The sequence below is a fragment of the Rhipicephalus microplus genome, chromosome 6 (assembly GCF_043290135.1).
Source record: "Rhipicephalus microplus isolate Deutch F79 chromosome 6, USDA_Rmic, whole genome shotgun sequence".
Taxonomy (NCBI): Eukaryota; Metazoa; Arthropoda; class Arachnida; order Ixodida; family Ixodidae; genus Rhipicephalus; species Rhipicephalus microplus.
In genome coordinates, this window is record NC_134705.1 from 89,148,563 (window position 1) to 89,164,339 (window position 15,777).

The 15,777-nt window shown below is 48.0% G+C and overlaps 1 protein-coding gene across 1 annotated transcript in view; it reads right to left on the reverse strand.

Moving 5' to 3' along the window:
• Positions 1-1,475: 1,475 nt before the first annotated feature.
• The window catches only part of Alk (Anaplastic lymphoma kinase), a 251,749-nt gene continuing 237,447 nt past the window's right edge, over positions 1,476-15,777 (reverse strand). Inside the window, exons 23-26 of the mRNA XM_075866168.1 lie at positions 14,416-14,508; positions 11,953-12,139; positions 8,973-9,221; positions 1,476-2,277 (exon numbers count right to left, since the gene is read on the reverse strand). Of these exons, the coding sequence (XP_075722283.1) occupies positions 1,978-2,277; positions 8,973-9,221; positions 11,953-12,139; positions 14,416-14,508 (829 nt within the window). The 3' untranslated portion in view covers positions 1,476-1,977. The remainder of the gene's footprint in view (positions 2,278-8,972; positions 9,222-11,952; positions 12,140-14,415; positions 14,509-15,777) is intronic.

Consider the following 15,777-nt stretch of genomic DNA (forward strand, 5'->3'; position numbering starts at 1 on the left):
ACTTGCGTCATCTGTAAGAAGTGGAGAAATCCGAGGAAGCCAAGCAGGAACATACGATTTTGAAGGACGCAATAAAGTAACAGCCACGCGTCTGAATAACTTTTGACCGCTGGTTGATCACCGACAACAACAACAACAAACAAAAGCAATAACTGTGTACGGTGAGATCTACCACATCAACACTCTTTGTCGCTTTCGTATAACCGCACTGTGACGCTCCTGTTGACGTAGGGTCAGGCTTGGCTCTATAACGAGCCGGCATGAGGCTACAGGACTTTCGAGTTGAAAGGTAGACTTCACTTAACTGCTTACACGATTAGATCAGTCACAAAAATCAGGAATTGCAAGAACATGGACTAACAAACAGAATAGCCTTCGATGCATCTGGATTCAGTGATAAAATTAAAAGGGGTACATTTTAAGGAACTGAAGACCCTGCTTTGGAGACAACTGCGGGGCACATTTGCGAGCAGCTATACTTCAACTTCTTCCCCTGTTGTAGAGTGGTAACAAGTGGAGCCCACAGTTTATACTTTTTTCTTCCAAACTAAGCCTTCCCGACACGGATCCAACCTACCACCCTACTAGAAATGGGTTAATTCGAGGGAAGAACCTTAGCGTGACACGCATGTTCAGGAAATGTTTGATAACACGTCATACGCGTGCAAGTCGCCAGTCTAACCAAGCTTTACACTTTGCTCTGCGCACTGCAACAGCCTCGAACATTCATGTTTCCTCTGAAGTGAAGCGTACGAAGTTGTATGCAAGCCACATCTAGCGATGAATTCAAGCCGGGTGCCCAGTCAGGAGTTCATGAACTCCCCCAAAGCATATCTCATTCATATTTGCACGGGTTCTCCCGGCATGACTCCCACGCATATACTCCAGAAAATAGTTGAAGCGCGTACGCTTCCGTAAGCGGCACAACTACGATTTCATTCCGAGATCAGGCATCCTGAGATAAATGTTCGTATACATCACAAGGAACAAAGGGTACACATACGACGATGAACATTGACCATATTTGCTCTAGCGGTGAGGAGAAAATGGCATGCAAATGTGCACCGACATGACTTTGATGTGCATTTGGCCCGCATTATGAAAAAAATGAGAGGTCTCGCTTTATCTCTTCTTCCTGCCTCATGTATCTTGTCCTAGCTCCGACCAGAAGACCGCCTTTCGAGCTGCAACATAGAACTCGCAGGCATTGCTATTCGGGAATAGCTGACGTCACAAGGTGTGAACATGCGCTGAGAAGCTCTATGCCTTCTTTTTCATTCACGTTTTTTCGATTCAGCGATTGCTAGCGAAGTCACAGGTGAATGAATGCCTGTTGTGGCCCTCGCTGACCATCTCCTTTGTGAATACGGTTTCCATCGCAGCACCAATGCGTTGGACAGAACTCACGCCAACCAGGTATGTCTCTGAATGAAAAGGGCGAGAGCTTTAAACAACTGATCGACCTCAAAGTCAAACGGCAAGTCTTTCGCCCACACTCGGCGTAATAGCATGGTCCAAATCATCATCATGCTGTCTCTGCCATCCTCACCCGTCATGGTTGTATTGACATTCGAGTAATCATCTGCAGACCAAGCGATAAAAGTCAACAGTAACGGGTACCACCTAGTCTCTCTACTTCACTCCCTAAAAACCAATGCAAGAACAAGATTGACTATTCACACCAAATCTGCGAGAAACATGACTAAGTAAACCGGCATACACCTCCCCCCGGTCGACATCACCCATATACTTTGCGAAGCTTCACGACATCTAAGAAGTAACTCACACTCTTTTTTTCAACTTCATGACCCGACTAGAAGAACACGTCCAAACGACGCCAGTCTGTTTCACCTGTGCCATGTCAAGAAAGGGAGGCAATTTTCCGACGAGCGGTAAAAGAGGAAGCGGCGAATGGCGTGCCACGTCATCTACCTATACGGCACGTCTTTCCCAGTTCCTTCGCTGAAGTCGCGCCCACTAACAGTTGAGCGCCACGTTGGAGTAGGGCTGCTGCAGGGGTGTCCGGATTGGCAGTTCGTCGGGAGGCGTCGTGGTGAAACTTGTCTCCCATGTCGTCGGCTTCTCGGGGGGCGCGGGAGCCCTGACGGTCGGCTGGTTGCCGTTTCCGCCCAGCAACTTGTCCATGGAGTCGAGCGAAGAAGAGGCCGACTGCAGTTCGGTTCTTTCCGTGCTCAGGGAGTAGTTTGACGACGGCATGGGGATGAGGTAGTCCTCCGAGCCAGGAGACTGGACCTCGGATCTCTCGGACCGGTAGACCTGCGTAGAAGGCAAGTTTGTGAGACGCATGCAGTGTGGGGCAATGGCACCAGACTACGGGTATGCGGGCGCAGTAATCTTTGAATTAGGATTTCTTAATTACGCCCTCCAAGAAATATTTTGATGCAATGCATGCATCAATTTAAAAATATTTGTGATGTTGAATGCGTGAGAACTACTTTAGTGCATTGGACAACACTACTCATACAAGTAAATTAGAATGAACAAGCTGTACATCTACACAGCACTCAAAACGTTCAACACTTATCCGAAGGAGTGAAGCACATTTGTTCTGCGTGGTCATGAAAACGGCCATGAGAAATAGCTCGAAGTCACCGCATAATGTCGCTACAAATGTGGTCGCTAATAGTAATTTTGGCTCTGGTATAAGTTTTGAAGTCTGAATTGCAGACGTTATATAGGAACGAAAGTGTGTGCATTACATAGTCCTTCATTTTTGCGTATCGATCGGTAAGTACTTCAAATGATGGCTATTTTACATGAAAGAGAGTTGTTCATGCTATAGCATAGTGCTGTTGTACAATGAATAATAACTATTAATTTTTGCAAATAACTTCTAAAATGCAGCTCCATGATGGGATCTCATCTCAACCGGAGCAATACCGTGACGGCAAAATGTGATAGTGCTGTGGTTCGCGCCAACACGACGCGATTTTATAAGTACCAGTTTGCCGGAACAGTTCTCAAGAGTCGTTCCCAGCTTGCTAATGACAGACATGTGCAAGATACTAAAGCAGCAGCGTACACTTGAATGTAGCTCATTGTTTAAGTTATTCCATCCGTACACATGGTGAGCAATAAAAGGGGGATGGAAAGGTTTGCATGTCAGTGTGCGTACTTTTGCAACAGAGACCGAGTGCACTTCGTGTGCGGCCGATATTATAGTCAACATGAATAATGTCACGAAGCTTTAGAACTGTGTATTGGGTTGCACTGTGCATAGACACCTTTTAGAGAGCCGTCCTGTTCAGCTCCTTCTTCAAAGAACGCCGTTTGCACTGAGCGTACCTGCTTTCTCTTGGCTGTCGCTGTACCGTATAATGTTGCTGATTGATTGATTGATTTGTGGGGTTTAACGTCCCAAAACCACCATTCGATTATGAGAGACGCCGTAGTGGAGGGCTCCGGAAATTTTGACCACCTGGGGTTCTTTAACGTGCACCCAAATCTGAACACACGGGCCTACGACATTTCCGCCTCCATCGAAAATGCAGCCGCCGCCGCCGGGAATCGAACCCGCGACCTGCGGGTCAGCAGCCGAGTACCTTAGCCACTAGACCACCGCGGCGGGGCGTATAATGTTGCTGACTGCCGTCCAGTAAACGCCTCTACAATACCAGAAGGCATGCATGCCAATGTCATGCATTGAGTACGACGAACAATTCCTATTGTATTAGAGTGATACAGGGGGTTTTAAATAGGTGAAAGCTGCAGCCAGCGACGACCAACATGAATTCAGGAAGTTTGCCGGCGCAAGGTGGGATTCACTGCTTGGGTGAAGCGGTGATTTTAGATCACTGGCTGTTGGAATTGTCCTGCAGCGGTGGTCAGTGCTGGTGTGCAAACCATTTTCTACACTTTTCTCTTGGTAGCGACCAGCTAACTACACTTATTGTATTTGTCAGGTCATTCTCATCAATATACCACAAGTGTCGCTGAGCAACACCTGTTATAGGTCTACTGGCTCTTGTCCGCAAGTACAGATAGGCACAGGCCATTAAAAATAAAATCATTCTACATTCTAAATACGCCTGAGCGAGATGAGACTGTGAAGCAGGGGCGGTTAACAGGGCCACAGCAAAGACAAAGCCGGGTTATTCGGCCAGGCATGGGAGAGGCTTTGGTCCTGCAGTGGACGCAGTCAGGTTGGTGACTGCAAAACAGACGAGCGTTAATTTTTGTCTAACCCTTCTTCTCCCAACTGGCTCTAGCGGCGGAAAACGATACATGGGGCCTCGCGTACAGTGGTCACGATTTCGGTTGACATTGAAACACTTAAGGGTGCGCCAGCGAAGACAATTTCTTGAAACATTCACTCTAGTGACGGTCTCTATTCAATTAATTTTGAGGACGATGATCGTTCTTGAAATACTTCAGTGGATTTTTTTTTCTCTGTCTGTTGGGCAGACCGATTAGAACGATGAACAGGCCGTACGCTAGACAGCAACCAAGTAAACAACAGCAAAACACGCTGACAGAGCAGAGACGCAAATTCAGTCGAACCCAAGTTGCCTTGATGGCGATGGATTAAACTGAATGGGACTATCACCATGGCTAGACACGCACATAATGGCACTAGCACTAGCAAACAGCAGTATAAGATCTGGCAGTGGAACTGCCGGGGTTATAGAAGGAAGCGGGGCTATCTCGTGGCCGCGAAATGAAATCAGATGTTATCATTTTACAGGAGACAAACTATCCAGCAAAACTAGCTGGTTACAAAGCCATAAACGTGGCAGCGACAGATAGCGGACAGAGAAAACAACGGGTGACATCCTGCTCGGCACATGGCGGGTCGCCGGGAGTTGCCGAGGGGCGCGGGCGGCGGGGCGTCCCCCTCACGTCGTCAGTGCACCCGCGGTCACTGCCGTCACCGCCTCTAGAACCGGTCGTCGCCGTGCTTGTTAGACGTAACGTCACAGTGGCTCAGCGTGAGCTTGAGTATGCAAATATACCACACGTTTTCGTAGAATTAAATCCTAGACGTGGGCGAGGACTGTTTGTCCTTAACGTATACAGTATATAAACCCACGTTGCAGCACCGATTTCGGGAGCTGCTCCAGAAGGCTAGCACGGCCGTTAGCGGGAAACATCTGCTAGTCGCGGGTGATTTTAATGCGGTGCACGGGACCTGGGAACACACGCGTGAAACGCCTAAAGGCAAACACCTTTGGGAAGACTCGCAAGACCTACGGCTAGAACTCGTAGCGAACCCCGCCGATCCAACACGCAGGGGCATTCGAGTGAGTGCGGACACGCTGCCAGACCTTGCGTTCGTATCGAATGTAACCGCAGCGCCTTGGCAAAACATGCAAGAGGACTGTATTTACTGAGAGGTTGTGACGATCACGTCTAGAGAACGCTACAGGCGGTAGTAGACAAAGTTCAATACTAGCAAGGAACGGGAATCGAGTGCTCAGAAACCAAGTCCGAACTTTTAGTCTACAATCCCACAAGTAGAGGCCGCAGAACCCCACGTGGCGAGGAAAGAGAATCCCTCAAAATACGTGTTCTGTTGGCATACGGCACTTCCATACCACACGAAGACAGAATTCGAATTCTGGGTTTTACACATACAGGCGAATGGCCATAATAGTGAGACTGTGCGCCGACTCCGTCGTTCAGTAGACGACGCGATCAGACTCTTGCGCCGTATCACGAATAGACGTAACGGTCTGCACGAACACTGCGCGATCCGTCTCGTGCAGGCCTACGCGATAAGCCGAATAACATACGTTGCCCCTTACCTCAAGTGGTAAGGCCCCTTACCTCAGAAAAACAAAAACAAAATCAACTGCATGATACGAAAGGCTTGAGAGAGCGATCGGCCTTCCGATCAACGCGAGTACCGAAAGATTTCTAAGCTTCGACTTCACAGCTTTCTCGACGAGTTAATTGAGGCCCATGACGTTGTGCAGTACGAACGCTTAACAAAATCAAAGACGGGTCGTCACATACTTGAGTCGTTGGGCATCAGACATCACACTCAGCAAGGAGAAAAGGTAGAGGTCCCTGCCTCAGTCCGCCACTGCTTGATCGTTCCGACGATTCCTAGTAACATGCATCCCACGCACCACATCGGACGGCGTAACGAGCGTGCTAGACAGCTTCAAAAGAAGTTTGGTAACAGTACGGACGTGGTATACGTAGAGGCCGTGAGATATGGGGAAGGGAGAAGAGCCTACGCAGCTGCGGTCGTTGACCATCAGGGCCAAACTCCTCGCGAGCGCCACGGTGACGACGGGACACACGGAGGCGGCCGAAGAAGCCGCGATAGCCTTAGCACTCCCCGCATCGCCCCATTCAGAGATTGTGATAAGCGACTCGCAAGCGGCAATCCGCAGTTTCGCGCGCGGCCGTATCTCGCGCGAAGCCTTCAAATGTGCGAAGATGTCAACTCAACGTTGCGCTCACAACGCCAAATTTCAACGGTTTTCCTCTATGGACCCCGGCACACATCAGCATTCCCTCTCGCAGGAAACGAGGCGGCCAACGCCACGGCTCGAGGTCTCACTCGCCGAGCCACGACCCACTATGAGGCCGCGCGCCCCTGACTCCGAGAGCGGGGCGATGCATCTGCTGGATAGAGACACAAGATATGCACGCAACAACAAGATTCAGAATGGTGATGGGGTGATCGTCTTACAACGTTCCGTGACATCACCCAACACTATAGGCTCGAAAGGCGTAGGTACCCGCCACCGCACAAGAAATTAAACAGGCACGATGCCGTAAGCTTTCGCTCACTCCACACCCACTCCTACCCTAGCCCGGTCGTTCTACGCCACCTCTTTCTGTACCTATACCCCACCGATATGTGTAACGCGTGCGGGCACAGAACAACGCTGAGCCACATGTTCTGGGAATGTGCCGGTGACAGCAGTCATGAAAACGCGCGGCGATGCGCCTATAGCGGCCGTCAATACCAAATCACAGGGAGCCTCGAGCTCACTCGTTTCTGCCGCCGCCCCGGCTGCGGTAGCCGCGAGGGACCTTCGTCGGTGTCGCCGCCACTGGGAGGCGGCCCTCCAAAGCCCAGAGCTGAAAGACCAACTCTGGGCCGTCCGGCAGGCCGAGGATGCCACCCGTGTCCAGGGACGACGAGCTGCCACCTAAAACCACCGAGACCAAATTGCCGGCTCATTGTGTCCAATAAAGTACTTTCTCTTTCTTTCTCTCTCTGTCTATCTGTCTGTTGGTCGACTTGTCTGTCTGTCAACTGAAATGGCTAAAGTTAAACCATTTCCTCCACGCCCACCAATGTTAATGTGATTTCCGCGTTCATACGTGTGCCTATTGGCAATTCAAAGGCAAATATTGCGCTTAGCTGAGGCACAATATCAACACGTCAATATTCTACGGTGCGTTTCTTTGTACTGGAAAAAGCATACAAAAGTAATTAAATGTACCGTAGCGTTTCTTACGCTGTGCTGACAATGTGCCTCTATGCACGAAAAGGCGGTTGTTTCCTACGCTTCGCAAAAACAATGCGGTGCTGCCACCTACCCGTGTCCTTGCATTCTACAAATTATGGCCTCCTAGATTGCGCGTGCACTCCGTGCTCGTTATATCGTAGACCATCTTTTTGTTTTCCAAGATTATTCATGCCTCACGCAGTGCCATCAGAATCCTATATTCAAAGATTTGCTCTTGCAGAACATAAAAGAAAACTCCCAAGCATTTCCCCGAGGGTGAACATGGTTAAGTGCGAATACACGGGGTGATGCTATGAGGGGTATTTATTAATTCGCACTAGTATATTTATTAATCACACTATGGTGCCTTTATGGTGTAATGGTTCCTGGGAATCGCAATTTGATCACACGGGGGAGTTTACGTTAACTCACTGGCGAATGCCAACGGATTTTAACTTTACTCCCCCTCACGACCCGCTCTCGACGGGAGACTGAGAGAGAAGGCGGGCGCGCGAGAGAGGGGGGTGCGCGCGCAGCTGCAGCGAGCGAGGAGAGCGGAGGAGCGAGCGAAGGGGGAGGGACCTATCAGCGTCGCGTCCGTGGCTTATTCGGTAGAGCGTCGCGCTGCGGCCCGCCAAGTCCTCTTTTTTTTAAAAGATAGAGAGAAGACTGCGGACGCCGCCGCCGGCGGTGGATGGTTTGGGGTCGCTTATAAAGTGTATTCACACTTAAAAAAAATATGGACCGTCTCCTTGAGGAAACCCTTATAGAATGCGAAGCAGCAGCGTTGCGCACGGTGCTGACCTAGTTGAAGCGGGCGTCGACGCGGGTGCAGGAAGAACGGTTTAAAGCGAAACTCGGTGTAGCGTTCACTTGAGTGAAGGTTTAGAAGAGTTGCTTGTTGGGCAAGTAGGCACATATTTGGTAAACTACAATGATCACAAAATGTCGAAATCGAAAAAAAAGCAGAGCAGTAGAAACAAAGACAGAGAGCAGAGACGTGGCTCTCTGGCTCTGTACTGCTCTGCCTTTTCCGATTTCGACGTTTTGTGGCTTTTGTAGTTTACGAGTGAGCGTTTGTTTGAAACACAATGACATGGGAGGCGGGTTGGGTTTCCTGTAAGTTTCATCGCAGAAAGACTGTTCATCCCATGTGCGCTCGAAGGTTGCGAGCGTTGAAGAGGGTGAAGCGAAAGAGACACGTGGCGAGCAGCGACATGCTAGGGAGAGAGCGACGTCAACGCGCGTGCACTACGAGGGAAGGTGGGATCTACTTGGCAGCGCCCCAACACCTGCGGCCAGGGTAGCACAGTGCAGACGGAGGTACAGCGTTAGACAGGCTAGTAAAAGAGCCGTTTTGCATCTAATCAACATTTCATTCAGTCTCTGCTCACAGAAGTCTATGTCTTTCCACGGTATTTGCAGTGCAACATGCAGATAAGGCGCCAATTTTTTGTGCATTTCAAGTGTCTTCCCCCGAGGTTCCGTATCCTGTAAGAAATATATGCATGCACAATACTTCGGAATAATTGTGCCCACCTGCAAACACACGTTATCGGCATTGGGCGGCCTCATGACGGTGGCGTCGCGTTCCAAGGAGGGTGGCCGGTGGAAGACGGGCAGCGGGGCCGACACGACGTCCGGGTCCTGGATGCAGTAGCCCAGCCGCTCCAGAATGGTGCCAAACGAGGGACGTTCCTCTGGCGTGGCGTGCCAGCACTGCGTCATCACGTGGTACACAGGTCCCGGGCAGTTCGCGGGGGGCTCCAGGCGGCCGCCCGACGTCACCTACACAGACGGCATGAGGACGTCAGCTGACTGAGTCAGTTCTGCTACGTTTTTTCACAATGACTGCCTGGCTAGTAGATTGTGAACTGTGTGCACAAATAATTTGAGGGCGAAGCTTCTTAGGACGTTGCGATGTCCATCCGGCTTCAATCCATCCGGATGCCATGCACAGTCGAAGCGCAGGAGCAAAACATGCGTGAGCAAACCCATCTACAATGCCTACAGAGCGCGCTTATGATTTCAAAAAATAAAAAAAAGCCATAGTACCGTAAAAGCTCCGGCACTTAAGCACCCATCATTTAAAGCATGCGACAGAGCAAAAAGGTAAGCAGAACAAAATAGAAGGCCACAACATCATAAAAGCGGGAAAGTAGGAATGCTAACAACATGTCTACAAACCGAAACATCTGTGAACAATAGAAAGGTTAGCAAAAAGCTGTTAACCAGAACAAACAAATTAAAAGGCTACAACAGCAGAAATACACCTACATTTACCCACTGAGCAAGTGAAGCATATGACAGAACAAAAGATTAACAAGAAGAAAATAAAAAAAAATTACCAGATCCCACGTACAGAGGGAATCGATGATATGCGAAGCAGGAACTAAGAAGAGTGATAGATCACTTAAAATCAGCACAACGTTAAAAGGCGGAGGTAAATTATGCAGCACATGACGTCCATGTAACGATTAACATGTTTAGACGTTTCATTTACCTTTGTCATCTATTATAACGTCACCTGATACGAACTTTAGTATACATGGAGCTAGCGAAACGGCCGCGAGCGCGCTATGAGCGCAGCATGTAGTCATATTTTACATGCACTCCATATCATGATTATCATATTTGGACATGTCATTTACATTCACCGTCCATTTACGCCACATAATGCCAAACTTGGTATATGTGGAACTGTAGTGAAACGGCCGCGAGAACATTATGAGCGAAACATGTAGTCATGTTTTACATGAACCGATTATTATGATTATCAGGTTTGGACGTGTCATTTACCTTCGTCCTCTATTCACTTCCCGTCAGACGAAATTTGGTACATGTGCAGCGAGCGCAACGATGGCGAGTGCGTGATCAAGGGCCCAATATACTCCGACGCAACGTTGAAGCACGCGCAGGATGGCCGCAGCGACGCCACGCTAGCAAAACGCAAGAACTCTATAGTGTGACGCCAGGCGCAACCGGCGCGACCAGCGCCCGCCGGCGCAATCCGGTGGCAACCAGCGCGAAATGCAACTTGCTGCCTTTCGCGTCGACGATGCTACTTAGACAGCACTGCGTCTGCCTCTCTTCATGTCGGAGGGACGCCGTGTGCGCTCAAACTCGCATGCGTCAAAGCAACGCAGCGCGGTGCGCACCTGCGAGTATATGGCATGCTGATCCACAATAAAGGTCAGTGGGCAGATCCACTGATCTCTAATAGGGGAATATCGGCGGCTGGTGTGTCATCACCGGCGTGACGCGATAAAACGAACGCTGGCGCGCACGCGAGCCGGCTCACGTCGAAGTGTATTGGCGCCTTGAGTGTGGCGTGTATTAATGTTCTTACATGACACGGATCTCATGATTATCATGTTTGCACCAGGTACATATCTTCTTCAACCATTCGCATGATGTAATACCAAATTTTAGCATATGTGAAGGTAGCGTAACGGCCACGAGCCCATGATGTGTAGGACGTAGTCATGTTGTCACTTGACACACATGTCAGGATCATGTTTCTACGTGTCATTTACCTATGTCGTCCATTCGCGTTACATATGAAGCTAGCGAAACGGCCACGAGCACATCATGAGCACGGCATGTAGTCATGTTGTTACATGACACGCATCTCACTATTATCATGTTTGCACCAGTCACTTAGCTTCGACATCCATTCACGTCCCGTAATACCAAATTCGGTATATGCAAAGCTAGCGAAACAGCCGCGAGCACATCGTGAGTGTGGCGTGTAGTCACGTTGTTACATAAGACGCATATCATAATTTTGAACGGCTGTCTATTCTCACCAGGTGGGTCTTAAAATTAATGTGCAGAAAACGAAAGTAGTGTACAACAACCTCGGAAGAGAGCAGCGCTTCGAGATAGGTAATAGTGCACTTCAAGTTGTAAAAGACTATGTTTACTTAGGGCAGGTAATAACCGCGGAGCCGAACCACGAGATTGAAGTAACCAGAAGAATAAGAATGGGGTGGAGCACATTTGGCAAGCACTCTCAAATCATGACAGGTAGATTGCCGCCATCTCTCAAGAGGAATGTATATAACAGCTGCATCTTGCCGGTACTTAGCTACGGAGCAGAAACCTGGAGACTTAGCAAGAGGGTTCAGCTTAAATTGAGGACGACGCAGCGAGCAATGGAAAAGAAAAATGGTAGGTGTAACCTTAAGAGACAAGAAGAGAGCAGAGTGGATTAGGGAACAAAGGGGGGTTAAGGATATCATAGTTGAAATCAAGACGAGGAAAAGAACATGAGCCAGGCATGTAGCGCGTAGACAGGATAACCGCTGGTCATTAAGGGTAATTAACTGGATTCCCAGAGAATTCAAGCGGGTTAGGGGGAGACAGAAGGTTAGGTGGGCAGATGAGATTAAGATGTTTGCGGGTATGAATTGGCCGCAGCAAGCACAGGACCGAGTTGACTGGCGGAACATGGGAGAGGCCTTTGTCCTGCAGTGGACGTAGTCAGGCTGGTGATGATGATGATGATGATGCTCACCAGTTGCATGACTTCCTGGTTGCCTCGTCCCGGGTAGGGCATGTATCCCATGGACATGACCTCCCAGAGGAGGACGCCGAATGACCACACGTCTGTCTTACTGGTGAACATGCCGTCCAGGAAAGCCTCGGGTGGCATCCACTTGACTGGAAGCATCGCCTTGCCTCCTTTTCTGTAGTAGTCCGCCCTGCGTAGTGGTGCGCCAACGAACGCGTTGGCGATTCAGAACGGTTCAATGACGAAAGGACAGTTTTCCTAGATTCGCGCATTTTCATATAGGATCAGTGAGTAACCCCACGGCACTATGTGGCAGCCAAACCAAAACAATAGCAACAACCCCAAAATGATCCTATATGATGAGCGTGTTTTTAGTTTTTGTTTTTACACTCAATGAATCTTTTCTGCAATCTCAAATACCAGCTGTTCGTACGGGCCGTGGCGTAAAGGTGATAAAAGGGATCGCAGTGCCGCCCTTGAGTCACTGAAAGTTGTTCATTTCTTTTATTTATTGAGGAAGGACATTTGTTTTGATTTATTGAGAAAGGACAAATTTATTGAGAAAGGACATGAAATAGCCTTTCAATGGCTTTCAAGTCACTGTGGGATAATTGGCAATGAACGGGCCGATCGAGCTGCCCGTTCTGCCCATTCTGAAAGCGATGAAATATCAATTCCGCTTTCCAGAACTGACGCTGCACGGAAACTCCGCATGCTTGCTCGCAAGCGCACCACTTCACAATGGAACGAGTCACATTTCATTCATGCACGGTTAGGTACTTTAGACCCAACCCTCAATTTTCTAATTCCTCCGGAATTACGCCGACGAGACGCTACTATGCTGTGCAGATTATGGTTGGGCGTCGCATTTACCAATGCGTACGCGTTCCGCATAGGAATGGCTGACACTGCTGCATGTAACCATTGTGGCAGTGATGAAACAACTTGGCACATTCTGTGTGAATGCCCACAATACTGCTCGCAGAGGCAGTCACTCCGCAGTGCACTAGATGAACTGGATAATCAGCTTCTTTCGGAAGAAAGACTCCTACGCTGCCGACAGGACTTTATGTCGCAGAAGAAGGCTGTGAAGGCGCTCATGCGCTTCTTGCGTTCAACCGGCCTGTCCAAACGACTGTGATCGAAACTCCCTGAATGTGTGTGCATGTGGTTTTTTTTTCTAATTTATTTTATATCGTGCCACCCATAGTTAAATTGATGTTTTTTTTTGCTCTATTCTTGAGTGCCTTTTGATCATGATAAGTATATCAGTGTCGTACGCATGAAAAAGTCTTTCATGTTTATTAGTGATATTTCTTGCATGTTATTAATAACCGTCTATTATGTACCTAATCTGTGTTCTAAATGTTTTTCACCACATTGTTTATGCTCCCATATAATCCATGTAATATCGTATAAGATCTGTAGTCATACATTTTCACTTTTTCAATGTAAGTCTATCTATAGTATCTTTTGGTTGCCCTCCTGCAATAGTCCCCATTGGGACTGGCAGTATGTATAAATAAATAAATAAATAAATAAATATCTCTCTATATCTATCCTCTTTCCGACCCTTTTCCCCACCCCCGTACAAGGTAGCAAACCAGTTCGTCTAGGTTAACCGCCCTGTCTCTTCCTTTTAATTATTTCCCTCTCTCTACACTCAATAAAAACTGCGTGATGACTTTTTCAGGACTTCAATAAAGTTTATTACCTACCTACCTACATGAAAAAAGGAAAACCAAGAGCTGCACCCAAGTTGTGTGTAAGACAGCATAAGTTCACGTCGTGAACATGAACGAGTCAAGTCCACAACAGTCGAATCGTGGACTGAAAAAGAAAAGTCAATACGTCTACAAACCATGTGCGTCAACCTTTGGAAATAATTTAAGCAGTTTAGGGGGAACTTTTAGAAGGGTGCACACATTCTTGCAACACTGACACTACTTAATTGTGCTGTGTTGTGTGCAAACGTCTTATTACACTGCCAATCGCTAGCCAGGGCTGTATGATCCGATGTGGTGGGACGGAAACGAATGTTCGTGTATATGTACTGTCCGAGAGGAGCGGACACAGCATTTGCGAGAAGGTTCAATTCTCGCTTAGCCGAGTCAAGAAAAATTTATAACGTGCACAGAGCAAAGCTCTGAAAGCCACTCAGACATCCTAAGCAGCTTTCACTCTGTCAGGTTTGTTGTTAAGCAAGGTCTGTTGTTAAGTCACCAATGGGCCTTTGCAATTAGTTGACGTGCAAGCACATATATCACCAGCAAAGTCAGACAACGCACGAGCGGTGCTGAAGATTTTTAAACACGAAGGTTGTTTCGTGTTCTTGCTAAAAAAGATGCGGCATTCCCTTTTTAGTTTCCGGAGGGCGGGGATTGTCTATCATTGAACAGCAAGAAGTCAGGTAGCGGTTGCGGTGTGTACAGAAAAAAACAAACAACAACAGATCAGCGCTCTCACCTATAGATATCTCTGGCCATGCCGAAGTCTGCGATTTTGACCACCCTTCCTGGCCCCTTGGTGGTGAGCAGGCAGTTCCGCGCGGCGATGTCTCTGTTGGAAAGAAGTGGAGGTTAGCCTAATCGGTACTGCTTGCCCGGGTGAAGGCACCCGATACATCTATTCTTTAGTCTCAGCCACTAGAGGGATTGATCGTTCCCTCGATTTTCCGAAGCCCATGACGAGCAACTATTGTATTTCAAGAAGGCCAAATACTTAAGTGCACATTGCAAACTAAAAGAGATGCTGAGAACAAGCGTGGTAATCGAGCATTACTTTTTGTCATTCAACCAGTTCAATTTGCTGCGAAAGAACATCCTCACAGTGGGATTTAATCGAATTATATTAAATTTCACTACTTCTAACACTCCTTGGGAGCCTTCTCATTAGGTCATTACCACCGGGATACATGTTTCGCTGTAGAATTTCTATTCAATTAAATCAGGGTGGTCTTGATCACAATGATTTGAATTAGCATCGTTAAGTTCTTCTAGCCGTTCTATAATTCATCGTACATAAAATTTATATGTGATGCTCTGTATCTATAAAATATTAGTTTCTTGGCCCATCCTCCAAAGTGGGTGTGAGTGCTTCATGTAGGCCATCATTATCATCCACTTCGCGAACACTGTCAAAACAGCAAAGCTGATGAACGCATGCGGCAGGCTCACCCTCGCAGTATCTGTGTGCCTCTCATTAGTTCAACTTTTCCACCGAGCCTATACACTCCCCCTCTTCCCCTTCATCAGTTAACCATTCCCACCAACCTTGGCCCTCTCCTATTTTGTCACTGCGCTGCCCTTCTCCTCCTACCGAGTCTCACCCTCCCCTTTTTTCATCACCCCTTGACCAGCGCTACGTGAACGGACCGGGAAGCCTCATCTGAGAACAGCCTTTGCTGTTATGGGGAAGCAGCGGAGGTGGTGGTGCTGTCCTCTTGCTTTGCCTTGTCATCACCCTCACTTTTCTTCAACACTCTTTGCTGTACTAAAAAGAATATTATACGCTCTACCATCTCACTTTCTATTTTTTTTCCTCGCCACCCTCTGCGCCCTTTTCCACTCGTTGCTATACTATACTACACATGACTATGCTTGCGCTCTTGTTTTTTTTTTTCTGTCGCTGTGTTGTGTCTGTTTCTTTTCAAATCTTTCTACGCTTATCTCGTTCCCTTTCTCTTGATGGTTATCTCTCTTTCTTTACTTTATGTATCTGCATTTCGCCTTCTTTCTCTGTCTCTTAACAATCGTTTTCTCACCTTCTGCCTTTTCCTTCTCTCCTCCCCTCCTTTCTCTATTTTATCTTTTTCTTTTTATTTATCTG